The sequence below is a fragment of the Drosophila yakuba genome, chromosome 2L, assembly GCF_016746365.2.
Source record: "Drosophila yakuba strain Tai18E2 chromosome 2L, Prin_Dyak_Tai18E2_2.1, whole genome shotgun sequence".
In the NCBI taxonomy this organism is placed as follows: Eukaryota; Metazoa; Arthropoda; class Insecta; order Diptera; family Drosophilidae; genus Drosophila; species Drosophila yakuba.
In genome coordinates, this window is record NC_052527.2 from 20,277,803 (window position 1) to 20,298,081 (window position 20,279).

The 20,279-nt window shown below is 43.8% G+C and overlaps 1 protein-coding gene across 3 annotated transcripts; it reads left to right on the forward strand.

Annotated features, from left to right (window-relative positions):
- The first annotated feature begins 602 nt into the window (after positions 1-602).
- On the forward strand, positions 603-19,853 carry LOC6529025 (zinc transporter 2). 3 transcript variants are annotated; one of them, XM_002090021.3, is made up of 8 exons: positions 603-741; positions 2,165-2,343; positions 6,848-6,958; positions 7,765-7,885; positions 11,496-11,675; positions 18,245-18,779; positions 19,017-19,164; positions 19,644-19,853. In XM_002090021.3, exons 1-8 carry the CDS (start codon positions 710-712, stop codon positions 19,787-19,789), a joined length of 1,452 nt encoding a protein of 483 aa, XP_002090057.1. In that variant the 5' UTR covers positions 603-709; the 3' UTR covers positions 19,790-19,853. The 3 variants fall into 3 exon arrangements, with proteins under 3 accessions (XP_002090057.1, XP_015054151.1, XP_039226485.1); XM_015198665.3 differs by lacking the exons at positions 603-741; positions 2,165-2,343 and adding an exon at positions 2,544-2,897; XM_039370551.2 differs by lacking the exons at positions 603-741; positions 2,165-2,343 and adding an exon at positions 3,978-4,032.
- Positions 19,854-20,279: the final 426 nt, after the last annotated feature.

The window sequence follows — 20,279 nt, forward strand, 5'->3', positions numbered from 1 at the left end:
CTCTTCGTTCGAGACTGCACTCAGAAAAATTCTGGAACAACAAGTTGGGAGCTATTTATCACTGAAAAGAAAGTATAGATGTATTTGTATGTATATATTCTGCTGCGATATAAATGAATTTTAAGTGTGGAAATAATGACAATCACGATTATTGTGCATTCAAGCATTTAATCATGTTGGTATTCATTTATCTTCATTATAATTTGCTTGTTTATTTACATTAACTAATTACATTATCATCAATTTTGTCACTATTTTTCAATCCGCTTGGATATTATATAATTTTTAATAACAGCACTTGTATGGAAAATATACATATTTTATATTTTTATTAGGACGACTAATGCTTAGCTTTGCTAGGGAATATATATTTTTGCTTCTTAAGAGACAACTCTCCACGTATTTTTGTAAGTGTTTTGTTTCTGCTTTGCTTACCTTCCAGATTGATCTATCCACCCCTCGCCCCTCGAAGTACAAACACATGCATTGCACTCGGCTCTCGCCGATCTGAAAGTTGTAAGTTAAGATAACCACGATTATCTACTATTTGCTCGGATCTTATCATTCACAGCCTCTGTGGAGCAGTGGAGCATATGGGATCTTATAAGGAACACTTGCTGGTGGGATCTTGTGTTGTAACGTCTGGTGTTATTAGTGTATTTCAGTGTGAGAAGTGAGAAATAAAGTGAGGTAAAATTAACATTAAATAATGTCAAGGAACGAGGATACACCGATTGCCAAGTAAGTTTGGGATGGTGGGAAAACGGTTTATCGTCTGACTTCCTGGGCAAAAGTTTGCGCAGCGCAAAAAGTTGGCCGAAAATAAAATCTCTTTTGGGCCAAATTAACATAAAGCGCCAAATGAGCTGCTGATTTGTTAAATAGGCGTAAGAGCGGACCGCGTGGGAGCAGAGACAACTGTCGGGTTCCCGTTCCCGGAGTCTTGGGATTTTCTAGGTGCGCAGAACCTCCAAAAGTTGGATCGAAAGCTTAAAGTGCGACGGCTAACGTATTTTGCTGTTTTTTTTTCGCAGCCCTCAACTTTTTTTTTTATATTTTCCTCCTTTGTGCAATTGCGTTGGAAAGTTGCAGAGCAAGTAGTTTAGCGCCATTTGCACTTTCCGTAGTAAAAATTACGCGCACTTGGTCTGGCACACCCACACCCTCCCACGCACACCCACACACTTGCAACATGAGAAACTTATCAACGGGCACATCACACGCACACACACGTGCCGGTGACGAAGGCGGCGTTGAAGGAGTGGGCGTGGCCTTTAAGTAGTCATTGTAGTTTGCGTTAAGTAACAAAACTTCAAATTGAATTTTTCGCAGCACTTTTCATTTTAGCACCTATCAAAAAAACCCCTTTTCGGAGCATTTCGCCTCGCTTTTCAAAGCTCCAGCTCATTACAGTGGCAACTGCCTGCTGATGGACGGTCGGTGGGGCCGTTGGGCGGCGGTTATGGGAGTCGATGGCCCACCGTACATTGTGTCTGCTTAAATGCCGCAGTGTTTTGTTGGCACCGGCAACGCTACGTTTTAATTCTATTCCGTGGTTTTTCCAGTCGAAGCTTCCCCGAAAAACTTTTCTTGCTGTTGCTGTGGCTGCACTTACTACTCATTCTTTTTGGGCGTCTTTCACTTGTTTACCGTGGAAAACAAGTACATTTCTACAGCAACTTGGATGAAATAAAACTAACGAATGGCACATTTTAATTAAAGAATTAGTTGGAAAGTACTGTATATTGTTTAGACCACATTCTCGACTTGTTGTTAGTTCTTGTGAGGCAAAAAATAAAAATGTTTATTAAAGTTACATCATCTTGACTTGTCTCTTTAAGACTTCATTTTGCTTCAACCAGCACTTTTATTTAAAAATACAAGCATTTGGCAAGGTGTGCACAGCCGATTAAAACCTTACAGGTACTTGCCAGGTTTGTAATTCTTTAAATTGTATTTTATTATTTCATTTTAAAGTACGTATGTACATATGTAGATGAAAAAGTAGAAGTTTTTAGAGTTAAGCAATATGTAATTCAGTGCTGCTAGGCCTAACCCTGTACATATATAATTGTAATGTATATACCCTATAACATAGTGTTCTTGTTTTGATATCCGTATGATCTTCATTGTTCCATCGACTGACCATCTTCTTCCTTTGCAGACGCGACTCGGGAAGGACGCGGCGGAGCAACTATGGCACGGCTCCTTCCTTTCACCTGATGGAGCAGGGACAACCAGGTGGGAACGGAGTCGCTGGCATTGGCAACAACAATCACCCGGCAACGCCTTCGACACCTGCACAAATTTTTTGTTTACATGGGCGGTCCAACAACGTGGAAGGTGAGTGGCAACAAGGGGTTAAGAGAGTTGCAAGGGGCTAAGAGGGACTGGGAGGCGGGCTTAAAGGGGTGGCAAGGTGACGGTGACAAACTGCGGGGCACTTTCGTGTCGCTTTCAATCAGGGCGGACTGCCTCGCAGCAATTTGCAGTCATTCATAAATTATCAAGAAAACGCAGCAGGCAGCGGCATTTTGCACTAAAAGTCAAATGCAAACAAATCAAATTCGACAACAACGAACATCAAACAAATTAGTTTTCACATTGTTATTTTCCGTGTTTTTCTCCCTTTTTATGGTTCCGATGCTTGATTGTTCCTAAGCGTGGAGCGTTGATTGTTTGCTTTCCTTATTTTTATTCGGGTAAAATCGAAAACTCTGTGCAAAATACTCGTGCTGGTACTCAAATGTATGGGTGACTGAGGAGCTGTAATATCGGGTAAATGCTCGCTAATTGGCAGACGGCACGGAAATCGTCGGAAATGAATGATGCCCGGCTATATGGGAATGCGGCAACTTCGCTGGATAAAAGCCGCTTGGAAATGCTGCACGAATATGGTGAGCAAACAACTTACCACTTACTCGAATCGAAGCTTCACTCCCACTCTGCCACTCGCCACTTTTGCCCATTCGCCCCCTCAGTGTCATCAATCAGCTGATGATTCTCGAGGTTGGCAAGCCAAATTATGGTGGAACTGGCCCGGCAACCAAGAGCAATCCACTCCCCCCATCAGCATCTGCGGCATAATCAAAATGTATGCTCTTTGCTGACACACCGCTGCTGGGAGCAGACCGCATCCCACGACCAACCATGGCCATATGTCATAAATCGCCCGAGGAGCCATAATTTACGTACGACAACGTCGATGGACCAAATAAATGTTTGGATCATTTTTTCAGTCATTGCCATCGCATGTTCAGGGTCAGAAACCGAGAAATCGACGTGGCTGTGTCAAGTTTATATTTTAATTTCCTCTGCTTCGATTTTTAAAATAGTACTATACCCCGTACAGAACGTGTTTGTGCGAGGCTTGAATGCATCCTCAGAAACATTAAATACCAAACCATGAGCCTTCAGCTCATATAGTTAAATTTTGTATGCTTTTAAATGTCCTATTTTAGTGTCAGAAACACGAGCTGTACATCAGGTCAATGGGTATGCGATAGTCGCAAGTGCCGCACAGAGAGTTCCTAGTTACTTCTACTTTTTGGCGATGATTCGATTTATTGGCAGACGAGCTGGGCCCGAAACGAAATTAACTGGCGTCTAGACGAGGTGGATCCGCTTCTGAAAGTGCTTCTGCCTCCGTCGTACACTGGCACACACAGCGATAATTCTCGAACTATATATAGTATGCAATCGTCTTGGGGCGCTCGTTGCATTCAATCATGGCTTGAGTTACTAACTCCCATTAGATAGCTCGACTAGTCGAGTGCAGTCAGTGCAGTTCGATGCAGCTCATACAGCTCGATGCAGCTGCATTGATTTGCTTTGGCCGTAGTTAGTCGTTTGTAAAACGCGCTCCAGATGCGTCCATTCGCAAATGCTGGAATACTAAGCAGTTCGCATAGGTCTGTGTCCATTGTTCCCCCGAGTAAACGTCCTCGTTGTTATCGCCGCGTGCTTCGGATTCCGGATTCCTGGTTACAGTTATGGATGTGCTCAAGCGGAGGGAGGGGGAACTGAGCAAGGGTAACTCACTAATTAGACAAAATATGATGTTGCGTGGAAATGAATATCTGATGTGGAATGACATAACATATGAATATAATATATGAGCATAATGAGCGCGTAATCAAATATGCCAGGTCCTCCTGAAAGTCTGATTTAGTTTCATGAGGAATTTATTTCTTTCGATAACTTGAATGCAATGCCAGTGGAATGTCTGAAAAAAAAAGCATTCAATTGAAATATTTTAATTTCGAAGCACTGCACTGTAAATTTAAGCTTCAATTTGAGCTGAATAATACTCTAAAACTAAGCACAGAAGTGACTAATATTTTTCTGTGTAACAAGTGACAAGTAACAATTATATAAAGACAGAAATGTTTCCAAAGCCACCGGATTGGATTATCTTTAGATCTCAGTTGGCGTAGATTCTGGGCACCTGTCGAGTTGTTATTGATATTTGCACATAATGGAATGGCTTTTGTCGCATATTTATTTCTATCAAATTAATGCCTGTGCGCCTGCACCTTGCCTTTTCCCATTTCCATTCCCATTCCTCAACTGACGGCGATGACTTCGCCTTGCCCCCATTAATTATTTATAAGAACAAGTACGGAGAACAATTGTTGCCATGGCAGAACCAGATATGGATGTGAACGAGGAGAGGGAGCACATCAGTGAATGTGGCGCCCATATCCACCGTCTTCCATACCCGTGAATCGCAGACATTAACCTCAGCTTCCCAGGAGTCCCACATACTTTCCGCATTGCGCAAACAAACAGGGCGAACGGAACGAAACCAGAACGGTCCAAGGCGACCAATTAAAGATGCAGATGGATCGGAGTTGTTTAAATTGCAAGTATGACGATTCTTATGCATCAGCTGCCTGCAGTGGCTGCTCCACCGGAGGGGGTGAAACCTGATCCTGAAAACTCGAAGCTCGGAACTCGAAACTGGATGCGGGTCTAATAGGTGAAATTTTCACGTGCCACAATCGCCGCAGTTGCAGTTGCAGTAGCAGTTGCAGTTGCAGTAGCAGTTGCTCCTACAGAGTGCCGGGCCTTGGTTATGCACAAGAATTTAATTTCGCTGCCGGCATTGTTACTGCCATTGAGCGAGTGTGTGGGCAAGGATATGGAGGATGTGGGGGATGCGGCGGAAGAGGAGGTGGCGGGAGCAGGTGCCGGCCCAGAAACAGGAGCTGGAGCAGGAGCAAGAGCAGGAAGTAGTTGCCAGCAGACGCAGGCCAGGCGTCGGTGGCCTTGTGCTGGATTCAAATGAAGAAACCGCGTCTACATAGCCACCGTGTCAGAGATGAGGCACTTCACATGTGGGGAGACACGCACGGAAAGGCATAAGTTAACACATGAATGGATAAAATAATCTACGTTTAGTCGTGTCATCTAAAGTTGGCGAATAATTTTATTTCAACTTAAATTGGTTACATATTAGAAGTAATAACTTACATTTGTATAACAATTCTCAGTTTAGCTTTTCAGCAAGGTGTCGAAAACACTTAAAACCTAGATAATTGAATTCCCTAATATTTAATACATATTAGATGTATATACTTACAATTAAATCAATGGTCTGCTTACCTAACTTATGCCTTTTTGAAGTGCCCACCTATGCATGCTCATACTAAGCATTTGAGATGTGCGTCAAATAGTTCAATTTAACTAAAGTTTTCTTTACTTATAGCAACGACTTATTGTACAGATTCTAATAAAAGTGCCAAAGCTTTTTAGACTACAAGGCCTAATTGACAGTACACATCTGCACGGGCTCATCTCTATGGCTTCCACTTGCAGAGCAGCAAAGCAGCCAAGCCAGCGGAGCATATGCACATGTACGAAGCTCCTGTAGCTTTTCCCGCTCCGGACAATGAAAAGCTGCTTGGCGCGGAAAAGTTGAGGAGTGGGTGGCGACCAGAGCAAATGCAAGGAAAATGCAGCGGAAATGACAAAGCATGAAATACGGCTGCGACAAATGCAATAAAGTATTTAATAGACTGCTCCTAGCCGACCGAGAGCCACCAACCAACCAGTCAACCGGCGAACCAAACCAAGCCAAGCAACTAGCAGCTACCAACTTTCGCCTGTCACTGACACCCAAAATGAATAAAACCAGAAAAAAATAAGAAACCCCGAGGAAAAGAACAAAAAATAGCATAAAAAACAAGCGCAGAACCCCTGGAAATGGGCCATATACCGAATCCATATGGGAGGGGCGTGGCTGGCAAGGAGCAGGAGCAGGATCAGGAGCAGAAGTAGGAACTGCGCTGGCGGTCATTATTCACGTACCATGTTAAATAAATTTAAATGCCTGTTTTGTAAATATGTATTGCATGCTCAGCGGCATAACAGATGGGCGACGGCCAACTTATTCCCCATAGGGCATACAAGTGTGCACTGGCACATTGTTAATTTACCACTTTTGCGAAAAAAGGAGGTTACAGTCTCTAGCCGGGCTTAAGAATATCCCCAAATTTATTTAAAGGCCATCAATTGGGTGCATGTGGGTAAGAGCTTTTATCAACAGTTACGAATAAATGAGCAGCTTGAAAGCGGGCGTAAGTTATGTAGACAAAGTGGGACAAAGCGCTTACTCAAAATTTTTAACTCTACATTAAGAAACCTGAAAAATATGTGTTCTTATTTTTTTAAAACTGTGTTTCTGAATGCATTTTAATTATATAATGACTATTACTGACCCGAAATCCCTATTAAGCCTAGGGTTTAGTTTATTGCCTTTAAATATAAAATGGAATACTCTCCAGATATAACGATTTAGATTCACCTGCCTAACATATTTTTAATTTATATTTTTTGCTTCCAGTTCGGGATCATTGCCATCGAGCCCGCAGCGAGGGCGTCGACGTGAAGGCGCGACGAAAACTGATCATTGCGAGCATTTTGTGTTTGGTTTTCATGATTGCGGAAATCGTGGGTGAGTGGAGTTAATATTCATAAAAGGACCACCGTTTGGTCTATGCTTAAAGTTCGACTTCACAAAGGACTCTTTCCCTTCGATTTCTTTTTGCCATTTCTTCTTTCCCTCTGCCTCTCAATTCCCAAACTAATTTTACTCACCTCTGAGAATCTGAGCCAACAAATAAACAAAACGTATAAAGTGAAAAGCGAAAAAAATAAGGCAAAGTCAAACAATGTGGGTAGCGCAAGGGCGAAGGAGAAGAAAAGGGAGAAGGCCACGAAGAGAGGACGACGACGAGACGATTAAAAACTGAGGACCGGAAGTGCAACAATATGGCGACCGGAAGGGCTTACTGTCTGCCATCAACCCTCCTCCATTTATGACGGCACCGGGGTTGGTTATACAATAAACATTTAATTTTCGAGTGGCGACGATGTCGTTGGAGCTTCGACAGTTCCCGTTAATCGCTTTGCAATTACCTACAATGTTCGCTGGAGAAAGGACAAAGGACGAAGGAGCAGGCGGCCACCAATTCCCAGTTGCCAGGAAAGGATTTCATTTTTGCGCCCCTTGCTTTGCGTTTTGCACTCTTTTTTCTTTCGCTTTCAAATCGAAATTGTTGCTGCGATAATGGGAAATAGAGAGAAAGGGCTCCAACTCCACCCTTTTCATGTTTTCCGTCTGAGGAAACCCCCGTCCGGGGGTATTGTCACTCGGCGGCAGCCGTTTGGGGGTAATCCCCCCAATCAGCATCCACAACCCCCACAGAATGTCGAGTTAATTCTTTGCGCATTTATTTACTTTCTCCCGACCTGGAACAGGTGGCGTCTTATCGAACAGTCTAGCCATTGCAACAGACGCCGCTCATTTGCTAACCGATTTCGCCAGTTTTATGATCTCGTTGTTTGCCATCTGGATTGCTGGACGCCCATCTACGCAGCGGTAAGTACTGCCCTCCGAAATGGAGACACTGCCAAAAGTCGTTTGCCGGGCAAAGGGAAATCAATAAAACGTAAAGTTTCAATCTTTTTCGCATTACCTTCTCTCACTATCTGCTGCCAACTACCGTGGCATCGCTCCTCTGCGTCCTCCTTTATCACCAGGTGCTTTGGGACTCTGCTCTGGGAAATAACGTAAAGCTATTCCTTAAATATCTTTTTCCTTAAATGTGGGGCTCTACAGGAGTTTAAGAATATAATAATAAAGTAAAAAGAGCAATAGATAGATTTATTATGATTGAACTAAGTTCTTAAAACTCGTCGTGCTTACATCAAAATCAGTTGATCTTCAGAAACTTTCATATAACGTAACAATTGAAGCTGAACAACAAAAGGAAGAAAACTGACAAATAGTTATATTTTCAAGCCCTGAATATATAAAATTGCTTTGCAAAACACTTCTAAACTAGATTCCCCCTATAACGAGTGTATCTGCATTGGCCTGCAATTTATATTCCTCTCTCTGCTCTCAACCATAATTTCTGTCGCTCGGCTTGGCCATCCTCCATATCCTTGGCTGCTGCTGCCTGCATTTCCCATTCGCCATCGTCTAATTAGGCGAAAAGCCTGTTTCCAAATTTTCAGTGCCTTCCTCTTGCTCCTCTTGTCTGCGGCCCCTGTGCTGCCTCTGCTCACAGTGTTGTCCACATTTTATTTCTAATATTATATAATACCTCTTTTGGGCAAGTAAAACAAAACGAAAAATGTGAAATTTGAGCGACTAATTTTCCAAGTTGCTCGTTTTTTGGAGAATTGTTTATGATCTGAGTGAAAGCTCTTAAAAAATATAGTGTTTTAATTGATTTTGTTGATTCTAAAGTATTTAAATTAAACTTGAAACTTTAAAATGCATTTGCCCTTTATTTTAAATAACTTTTAGTTTTTGAAAAAGCTTTCGACATCACTGGTTGGTGCTGTTGCTGCTGCGCACTGTACATTTGGCCGTTTCACATTTTTCAATTGGTTTTTGGGAGCACTCCTTTGTCTCCGCCTCAACATCCGCCCCCTCTGGTCCCCAGCCGCCTGCCCCCGCTCGCTTCCCATACGGCATCCATCTTGGGCTCAACTAGAAGGAGGGAGGCAAACGGCACGTTCTGCTCATTCATGCAAAAATCTCACTCACTCGACGACTCGACTGCAGCCACAAAGTGAATAATGAAAAACTTTTGCAATTTCAAGCGTGTTGCATGGTAATTTTGTAAATTTCGCTCCTGCCATCAGACTCCCAGACTGCCAGACTCAGAGCCTCCATCTTCGTCGTCTCCTGTGCGTTGATGTTGCTTCTGTTTCTGTTTCTGTTCCAGTTGCTCCTGCATGCTGCATGTTGCTGTTGCTGCTGCGGCTTTTGCTGTTTCTGTTGCTGCTGCTGCATGTTGCACCAGTCCCAGTCTCAGGCTGGCTGGATGCCTCTCTCCTTGGGCCTGGTCCTCTGGCTGGGTTTGGTTTCAGTGCGGTTCGCAGCCCTCCTCTATATTTTCGGGCTCCTGCGCCCACCGCACCACCTATTTTGGCGCTTGGGCTGCCGTTGCCGAGTTGACAAGCCTAATTTATCAAAACAAAACACATTTGCACAATTGCAAAGGCAAACGCAGAAAACGAAATGCAAAAGCTAGGTAAAACTAAGCACGGTACAGTGGAATAATTCAATTATTACCTGCGGTATTTTCCTTGATAATGAATGCTGCAAATTGTAGCAGCATTGGATCTCTGTAATGACATAGTTTAATAAGCACCAGGTTTCTTTGAGTTGATCAATTAGCAGTGGTTAATTAGCGCAAAGCTGTAGAGGCGTTACATTTAAATTGGCCTAAATTGGGTACTAAATCTAGTTACTAATTTTGCAAATATTTCCTTATAAAGTTGAGTCAATAACCCGGAATTAAATAATAGCACGACTGACTTCGAACTGCAATTGTTGCTATGTTGTACCATTAAGTTTTGATATTATCTCTAGATATGAGAAGTGATTAACAAGTTAGTTATAGTCATTTAATTTCCGTCTTTAATATACCATCCCTATATATCTGACTTTGTTGGCTGCCAAAAAAGTTAGTTTGGCATAACACACTACCGTATTTCATTATCGCTAATCCCAATTAAGTGTTTTGGCTACTTTCTTTTAATTATCGCACCCGGTCCCAGTGTGCCGGAACCACCATTGAGGTAGCGATGTTGCTGCTCCTCCGTCGGGAATATGAAGGACCTAAGGACCTAGGGACCGGGGGACCGAAGGACCGAAGGACGAGGGGGTGGGCCGCCAGCAGCAGGCGGTCATTAAGCAAATGGCTGCACTTGCAACGCCAACTGCAAGGCCCCACTTGCGTATATATATTTGTATATATAGTGGTATTTGTATATACACGTATAGAGAGCTCCGCCATACATTGACACTGCCGGGGGTTTTGGGTGGCTCTGGGAGTGGGATGGGGCTACGACGGATGTTTGCTGGAAATTAAATTGTATTATTATGGCGAGACATTCGTTGCTGTAGCTGCCTGCTGCCTTCTGGCATCGCATTAGTTAGCAGGCTGGCAAAATTGTTGCCTTTTGCCATTATTTCAATTTTATAACGAGAGTGGTCGCTCCTGCACCTCCCACTCCTGCCACCACTCCCACTTTCCACTTCCACCTGTCGGTTACCGGTTGGTCCTGGCTTTGGTCCTGCTCCTGGCTCGTTCTGATGTGGCTTGGCTTGTTTTCTGGTCTAGGTTGGGCCTTAATTGAACGACCCTCGACTTGGTCACCGTCGCCGCCGCCGCCGTTTAGGTGTTGACTTTGACCCAACCAAAAAAAGGAAAATATGGGTAAAAAACTACATGCGAAATAAGCAGAGGGGCGCACATGCAAAACGCTCATTACATTAGGGAAATCCTGGAACAAACTCCTGCCCGTCGAAATGTTATCATTTGGGAAGAAGCCGCGCCCCTAAACGAACTGAAATTAAAATGGCATTTGACGAATTTTGGTCATATTTATCAACTCGTGTTAATTTTCAACTTGGCCACAGTGACCGCTCTTTATGTCATCAGCCATTTATGTTTCGTTTGTGACCAAACAGTTTGTCTTTCGACTTCCCCTTCTCCTTGGGGCTTATGAAAAGATATTATTTCACTGAGGGGGGTTTATTTCATAAATCTTTATTTTAAGAGCATGTCAATTGTAGCAATACATTTGAGGCGTTGTTAATATGGAAATTAAATATAAACAGCTCTTCAGAATAATATCTGTACTTTAGTACTGTGCTTTAGTAGTGCTTTAGTAAAAAGTGGCCACTTAGCTTGGTTCTGAAAAATATGAAACTGTGCATGTGAAACTAAAAGTTTAAAACTGAAAAATTGATTAAAAGAAGGTACTATCCAGAACATATTAAGTGCAATTATTGTTTGCATATAATAGTTTGTTAGTTGGCAAAGTTGTCCCCATGGCCAAAGTAACAAAGTTTTGCCATCCTTGTCGGGTGGCAAGTGGACATTTTTTGCTCGTCTCTATCGCAGCCTCATTATCTTCACCTGCCCCCACATTAATTAAGCTCCACTCGCTCTTATCTTTGACAGGATGTCCTTCGGCTGGTATCGGGCCGAGGTTATTGGCGCCATGGCCTCCGTCTTCATGATCTGGGTCATCACGGGCATCCTCGTCTGGCTGGCCATCGGACGACTCATCAGCGGCGACTACGAGGTGAATGCGAAGATCATGCTGATCACCTCCGGGCTGGCCATTTTGGTGAATGTCATGTAAGTACTTATCGTGGAATGATTCACCCTGATATGCAGATCTTTGATTGCTGGACGACCGCCGTCCCGCTTGGCCCATCCGTGCGGCGGCAAAGTTTTCCCTGTTTTCCCCTGGGCAGTTTTCCAATTGCAATTGCCGCAATCAACTTGTCCGGGTATGAGGCATCAAATGGGTCAACATGGTGCACACTCCAAGTGCCTCCCGATCCCAGGCCAACTGCGCGATTCCTGGATGGCATTCCCTTACGTATCCAGCAGTTGTTGCGGCAACTTTCTCCACATTTTAGCGACAACTTTTTCCACAAGTTTAGAATTTCTTCCCGTTCTATTTTTACGGCATTTTTTTCGCTTTTTTTTTACTTTTCTTTCTGCGTCAACAAAAGCCAAAAGGCGGTGTCGACGAGGAGTTTGCTTGTGTTTGTGTTGGCCAGTCTCAAAGGTGGAAAATTCTCTAGGCGGGACGGGGTAACGTGCCATCGAAGATGGTTTCGATAATGCTCCAAACGGCGGCCAATGGGGAGCCCCTAGGCCAGTGGAGTTTTTTTCACTTTGGCCAGCTAAAAATAAATCGAGGCTCGCAAAGTTTAACGCTTTACTTAATTTAATTGTGATTTTTCAATTGTTTTTTTTTTAAAAAAAAAATCATTTAAGCCAAAGTAATTGAAGATTGGATTTGTGGTTCTTGAAAAGCTTTAAAATTATATTGGGCTTGACAGAGTTTGAGAAGTAATTATATGTAATATTTGTAAAGTAGGAGAGATTATATTTGTATATCCTTTAAAGCAAGATAAAATCCTAGTTGTAATCTCTTTCAAAATATATATATTTTTTGCCTAACAATATTCACTATATAAAAGGTATAACGTGTAATTAAATGTAAGATTGGGTGCTTGAAGGGCATTCTCGGTTCGTCTAATGAAAATTAATCGCTCCGCTTGTTTTGATTTCGCCGAGTGCCAACCTGCAAGGCTCTGCGTCCTCCGTTCCCCTTGTCTGCCCCGCCCCTTCCTGTGCCACCTTCTTTCCCCATTGATGCTCATTCATGTGGCTGTCGAAGCATAGTTTTTGGCGCATAAATCGCAACGTTCAATGCCGAGCTCACACTAACGTGTGTGTGTGTGGCCCCCTTGCCACTTGCTATTCTCCACCCACCGCCCACTGAGCGCCCCAATGCCACGTCCACCTCAACTCACCTATTTTCCGGCACGAGTGTTGCTGCAGCTGTTGTTGCTTTTGTTTTTGTTGCCGCTAGTTGGGCGGTAGCGCAAAAATTTTCCAGTTGACGTTGGCATTTTCAGTGTTTGCCACTTGAATTGTTTGATTACGTGAATTGATTGTGAAAAACGTGCAGCAGAAGCAACTCTCCTGGCTTACGGATTTGTCCGAGGAAAAGAAGAAGATGGCCGGACTTTGTGGAAATGGGCGGTGGGCGAGGGGCGTGGCGAAGGCCATCTTTGGAAGCTGCCATAAAAGCAGGAAGTTAAGTCGAGTCAATGCTGAAGCTAGAATAAGAACGTGTACATCGAAAAAATATTTCAGTTTTCTTATTTCTCTTCTATATGTAGTAACAGAATTTTCCGGGAAAGGAACCAAATAGTTTTAAACATTTTTTGAGGTGGTACGCATTTCTTTCTGTGTACCTTTGAACTGTGTTCGAACAATGAAATTAAATGGCCGCCTTTTACCGTTATGCGTTCGGGCAAACGAGTTAGCTGCAAGTTTTAACTATTTTCAGTCCCGTTTGCTCTCGTTGTTATTGAAGGCTTTTTACTTAGTTTCATTTAGTTGTTGAGAGCTCTCTGGATTTTATTTTTGCCAGTTTTTACTTCAATTAGCACAATGAAGAAAATAGCTGGAAAACGCCTCTCACACACCCACATCCGTACACATACATACCTACATATGTACATACATATACGCACTGAATTTTCCGGATTCGCTTTGTGCGTTCTTGTTCGGCTAAGTTTTGAGTGGCGGCAACGACGTCCGTCGACTTCACATCGTTAAAATGCCCATTAGGGTCAAAAGCGGGGAAATGGAGAAAGGGTACGAGAACGAGAAATGGTGAAAGAGAGAGAGATCTCGACAAAATACACTGAAACTCAGGCTCGATCCTCAATAATGTGCTATGATCATATTTAGAGGTAATACCAAATGATAGTTGGTAATTTAAAAAGCGTGTTAGTTGCGATTATCAGGTATTTGGGAAAACATAGCATTGGATGACCAAGATTAACCCGAAACGACTTTTGCACTTGAGCTAAATCTTTTAATTTTGGAACAAATGATTACAATAATTATACAAGTTACCTAAATGCATACACCTCTACATAAATAAAACTTAAAACTGACGACTTAGCATCCAGCAAGTGAATTCATTAATAGATTAATTCATTAATCGAGACCGAGTCCTCGAGAAAAGTCCTTATGACGAGGTTCCACTGTACCTCCGCAAGGCCCGACCTTAAACTGCAAGTGGGATATTAGCGAGAGCAAATGCCAGTGAAATATGAGAGGTTTATTCTGGTGGAATTTTGGAAAGAGGTGGCAAGTTGTGGGGCAGCGAGGTGCTAAAGCAATTACAACCAGCGTGTGGAGCTGAAGGCGTTTAGCTGTGGCAATGGCAGTTAGGACAGATGGATGAATGCACAGCTAAATTTCTTTAAGGCAATCAAATAAATTTGATACGGAGCAGAGTCCGTTTTTGGGGCAAAGGAACGTGGAAACTGCAATTTAGTACATTTTTCTAATGAAACTATTACCATATTATTATACATTGGCGATGGTTGATAATTTTTACTTTGCAATGGATTCTATAGTTTTAAATACCTTAAAAATGCTTTAGCTTTGTTTCAGCTCCAATCCGTCGTATAATTTCTCTTATGAATTCGCTTCTTCCACTTGATATACTTTTGCTCCTTGCTTATGTTTAGTGTTCACTATGTGAGCACTGAGCCTGGTCATCGGTCCTCCGCTTTCCTATTCCGGGCAGCCACTTGAGACCGAAGCTGGCCAAAAGCTTGTTAGCCTGACAACTCAATTTCATTTTCAATTTCCTAAGACCACGCTGAGATGGTCCAGCCAGCTCGGTTCGAAGAAGTTACCAGGCCAAATGTGGCCATAATTTGTCAAACAGCAGAGAAACAAAAACGGAAAAAATATAGGAGACGCCAGAAGAAACACAAGGAGAAAATAAATATAAACGGTGATGAAGAAGCAGAAAACACTTCCTCTGCTGTTTCATGTGGGGCGTCGCGTTGATGGGCACTAAATAAATTGTTCAGAGAACCACAGCTAGCTCCAGATTCAGGTATCAGTGGTGGCAAATCAGCTTATTCCGTAACCTGATAAGTAAAATGAGTAGTCGGTGGAAACACCTAGTTCATAACCCCTAAAAGTAGCCATAAATATTTTTATGTTCCATATTTCATAGTGAGCCACTTCGTGGCATACTATAAATAATTCAGTTTTTATGATTACATGCAATCCAGTATTTTATAAATCCTTAGATATAGTTCGCCTAAAATAGTGGAACATTTATCCAATTAATTCCATGCTTGCGCAAAAATGTATACCCTGCATAACTTTCCTCTCAGAAAACCTGATATTATTATTCAGAAATGTGCAAGGAAGGTATTAGAAGAAGTAAGAAATGAATTTGTGGGAAGCAGAAGGTATCAAAGCACTTTTTTTCAAAGTTAAGTCGAACACCACTCTGTAGTCCCCGAAAAAAGCACACATTGTTAGGACCCTACCTCCTACTATGTCGGTCCTAGCCAGCGTGGCCACGCGGTCAGTGATGGCGGTCCACGGTGGCGCCAGGGATTCCATGCGGAGCACATACGCTTTTCGACTTTGAACATCCGATTGCCGAGGCATTACCGCGGCCACTACGCCACTCCGCCTCTCGCTCCTCCTTCACCGATCCCCTCCTGCGTAGTGTGTCCTCGAGCGCAAAAAATGCCAATGCGAGCGACATTCCCCGGCCATCAAGAAAGGCACCAGGCGCCCGGCGCCATGTTCTCCCTCCACAGTTGCCATTGCCCCTCCGCCGTCAACCCAGCATTGTTGTTCCAACTGTGGCGCTGTAATTTGTAGCGCGCAATGAAGCATTTCCCCTTGATTTTGCGGCATCTTTACTCGCCTCGTTAGTGGCCAACAAACGACAGCAGCAGCCATGACAACACCAAGACTCGGATAAGTCTGGGAATCAGGCGCTGGGAGCTGGAAGCTTGATGCTGGGTCCTGCGACCGAGAGTGTGCCCAAGGACCAAGGGGAGGCAGGTCCGCCTGTGTGGCGTATATGCCACGTCCTGATTTAATTGACAGGAACATAAATATTAGCGCATATCTTGACTCAGCTCGCCTCTTGGCTCGGCTAGGGCTTTGGCGTTGGTCGCGTATGTGACTGTTGCCAGGATTTTGCAGCCACTAGGATGTCTAAGGATGTCTCGGGGCATGTGGTGTGCTCTGGTCCTAGTCTGTCCTGACCCTGATCTCAGTCTGGTCTGTCACCCGGATGAGCAGCTCGTTAAGCTGTCGGTCTAAGGAACCAAGGAACCAGGATCAGGATGGAACGACAACGGAACACGTTTATTTCGCTCATCGCAACCTAACGCTCACTTTACAGCGAGTTCCTATGTTTTATTGGACTGGTGGTGTTTTTAAGACAGCCACTATAAATTTTCCCAAATCTTGTTTGTGTAAGAACTGATTGCTAATTTTAATTATTTAATATGCAACATTAAATATATTTATTGTTTAACGTAAATATAACCTTTTCATTCAGTGGCAGTAACATTTTATCGCTCGTCGTAAAGTCCTTTTAAGGCCAAGAAAATGTCTTTGAGTCGTCAATTGAGTACGTCAATTAGCGGCAAATCGATTTCCCTGCCGAACTTCCCATGGGATGGGTACTTGGCCTGGTCTATAGGAATGGCTAGATCTATAGATGGATAAATGTAGATGGTTCCGCTACTTGGCTGCTCACTTTGTGCTTTGTTGTGTTTGCTACTGCCAATGGTTGTGCGTAATTTATGCCAGTTTATTTATTGATGCCCGGCACTGCATTGTTTCCCCAAAAAGCCGGCTAAGTGCAGCCGTCGGCGACGGACAGAAAGAGCCAAAGAGCCCGGTCCGTTGGTCGACCATGGCCTTTTTCCCCAAATAGAAAAGCCATAAATCTGCAATGTCGGAGCATTTAAAATGAATAAAAAGTCAATGTGCCGAGCTATTAACTGCCGATCCGTACCGTGAGCTGAGCGGCGCAGGAGGAGGAGTGTTTGCAAAAAAGTGGAGTTTTGGGGATTGGGGAGTGTCCTGGTCAGCCGCTTGCCATTTTCGACAATACATTTGTATTTGCATGCGGCAATGTGTCCGGACATACTGAACTGGAGCAGCCCTGATGGGCCCGGCTGGTGGTCGGGGTAGGTGGTTCGGGGGGTCGGTGGTTCGAGGAGTGGATGGGTCGGGGGGTCGGTGTCGGAATCGTCGGACAGGAGCGGTTAGTTTGGCTGGTCGGCTCTGAGGATCCCTCGCACAGGACTCGCACACACCTTCCGGTACACAAAGTGGCAAAACAGTCCACATTCAACAGTGAACGGTGGACGATGAACCCTGAAAGCAGGATTCAAAGTGCAAGATAATGCATCCACCAAAGGGAGAGGGCACCGTACTGCACGGTACTGCTGCTGCGCTGGAGTGCACACCGTACAGTGCTTAAAATTATTTATTTTGAAAAGAAAAGTGTAATTGATTTATGGAAATGACTGCGCAACCTATAAAGTCTAGTTAAAGGGTTCGAAAATATATGGGCGATAAAATAGAAAAACTAAAAAGACGTGCCATATAGTGTTATGTGTACTTTCATAAGCAATTACTATTACAATGCAAATTGGTTGAGGAAACATAGAAATATGCGTTTTTAAAAATATTTTAGCTTTATGTTCCTTGTTAATGCCGTTAAGAGTGTTTAAATAACTTCGCAGTGCACCGAAATACACAATTTAAACTTACGCATCTTCTTGTTTATATGTACTTGTATTTGAATCTTTTAAAATTGAAGGGATTATCAAAAATACTTTTAATCAAAACCGAAAAATGCTGTCAAATTCTGCACAAATTCCTGTGCAACCACTGACAACGCCCGCTTTAAATTTCATAAAAAAGAATTGGCTTCCTGCTGTTTAATTCGACCATTTGGCTCCACTGTCCATGACCTGAGTGTGTTTGTTTGGGTGTGCGGTGCGACTGTTGTTGGTGCATTAAAATGCTGAAATAAAATGCCAAACAATGCAAAAGCGTTTCCCGCATACCGTTTGCTAGGCCCCACCCCCTTTTGTTAGCCAGAAAACACACACAACCAAAACAAAAAAAAACGAACATTTTGGGTGCGTTTTTGTTTTCATACTGTGGCCTGGCTAACGGGCCCCCGACTGAGATGATTTTTCGGAGGAACGTGGGGACCAGCACAGAACGGGCACAGAACTGGCACAGAATAGCTTGCAACATTTTCAAGCATATTAAATATTTGTGATAACGTTTCCAATTTCTCTCTCCAACTCGGTTAGCATGGGCGTTCAACTGCAGCATGGCCATTCCCATGGCCTGGGCGGTGGGCATGGTCACAGCCATGGCGGCTCCAAGAAACTAAAGAAGAAGAACCCCGCAGCAACTGCCATACCGTCCCATGTGCAGGCCACATCCACACCCTGTTCCGATTCACCCAGCCAACGCATTGAGGGCGGTGTGGCCTTCGCGCCGGAGGATGCCGAATTGCCTGGCGGCGGGCTGCCGACGTTCTCCTACCAAAACACCAAGTTGGTCGATCCCACACTGGATTTGGAAATTGCAGCCGTTCTGGCCGAAACGGCACCCGGAGCACATCACCACGGCGGACCGGTTGGACGCGAGGCCGTCAACATGAATGTCCGGGCAGCCCTCATCCATGTGATTGGCGACGTCATCCAGAGCGTTGGAGTGTTTGTCGCCGCCGGCGTGATTTACTTCTGGCCCGAGTACTCCATCGTTGATCCCATTTGCACTTTTGTGTTCTCCATCATTGTGCTCTTCACCACGTTCACGATCATGAAGGATGCCCTGCTGGTGAGTCTGGCCTTAACTGTGTTTCTCCCTTCTCTGATTTCTCAAATGGTTTTTATAATTGAAGATATAAGATTTTAAGTAATGTAACGTATAAACGTATAAACGTAAGATGAGTAAGACAGTCGTACAGACTTTTGCACTCCTTTTACGATATTAAAATCTCATAAATGCTCCGTGGCTTGAACGGATTTATCAGATGGCTTGTAAACACTGCTCCCTGTTGCCATTTTCCCGCAGGTGCTCATGGAGGGGACACCCAACTATATGCACTATGCCGAGGTGCTGCAGATTTTCCAAGGCATCGAGGGAGTTGAGCGGGTGCACAATTTGCGCATCTGGGCGCTGAGCATTAATAAAGTGGCGCTATCTGCACATTTGGCCATTGGTAAGTAGCTGCCCCCGGATCCCGGCCGTCGGCCTCTACCGCCCAAAACAGCCAGCACAAAACAGACCAGACCAGACCAAACCGAATCAGACCAGAAAGGTCGTTGGGTGGTCTTTTGCCCTGATGCATGTGTTTGTCCGAGTGGGTGGGAGTTTGTTGGGGCTTGGAGTGGTTTGGAGCGGTTCGTTGGCGATGGGCGATGGGGTCGCGCTTTCGGGCATCGAGGGTAATTATCCCAATGGATTTGTTGTTGTTTTAAGCTGTGCCCCCCGCTGGCACAGTTTCATGACCATGTCCATGGGCTGACAGTGAGCAATTAGCGTAATTATTTTTGAAATGGCTTTTTAAGCGTGGACAATTTTGATAGAGCCAGCGAGTGCGAGTGCGAGAGCAGTGGAGTTGGTCCCCCATTAGTGTTATCTTTCTGATACCTAATCGTCTAATCGTTTGCCTTTTCTTCCCTCCTCTCCTCCGAACAGCTGAAAATGCCAATCCGAAGAAGATCCTGGACGCTGCTACATCGGCGGTACACTTGCGCTACAACTTCTTTGAGACCACCATCCAGATCGAAGACTATACCGCCCAAATGGAGAGCTGCCAGCAGTGCAATGTGCCCGAGAAGTAGTTCTTGCCAGTTCTTGTACCACAAACAACCAAATTTGATAATATAATTCGATGTGTATTCAATATTTATTCTGCTGTACGCGCGATAAGAGTGACACCCTGTCTATCCATATATTCAGCAAACAAACCCTGATTTCGGCTAGGTCCGGAAAACAAATCAACTACAAAATACAATATAATAAAACTCGCGTTGATTGCCCACATACTCGTATATTCACGCTCGTTTGTTTATCAGTTTATCACCAACACCTGAGTGCCGATTAATATATTCTGCATTACATGTACCCATCATAAAGTGTCAAACAGCTGGAGTGGTTTAACATATTCCGCTTTACATATATATATGTATGTATAATATATAACGCTTATATGGCGTTCACTTCATCATGAGCTGGTGACAGTGTGGTGCAAGCTGGTGATAAATATCACACTCATGTTAATCTGAATAATACGTAATACACCGCATTTTTCAAACTCACTTCAGAATGGCT

Coding starts and splice junctions, on each gene's coding strand:
- LOC6529025 (XM_002090021.3), top strand. CDS start 710: ATGTCAAGGAACGAGGATACACCGATTGCCAA. Junction 2,344..6,847: donor GCGGTCCAACAACGTGGAAG/GTGAGTGGCAAC, acceptor TTTTGCTTCCAG/TTCGGGATCATTGCCATCGA. Junction 7,886..11,495: donor GGACGCCCATCTACGCAGCG/GTAAGTACTGCC, acceptor TATCTTTGACAG/GATGTCCTTCGGCTGGTATC.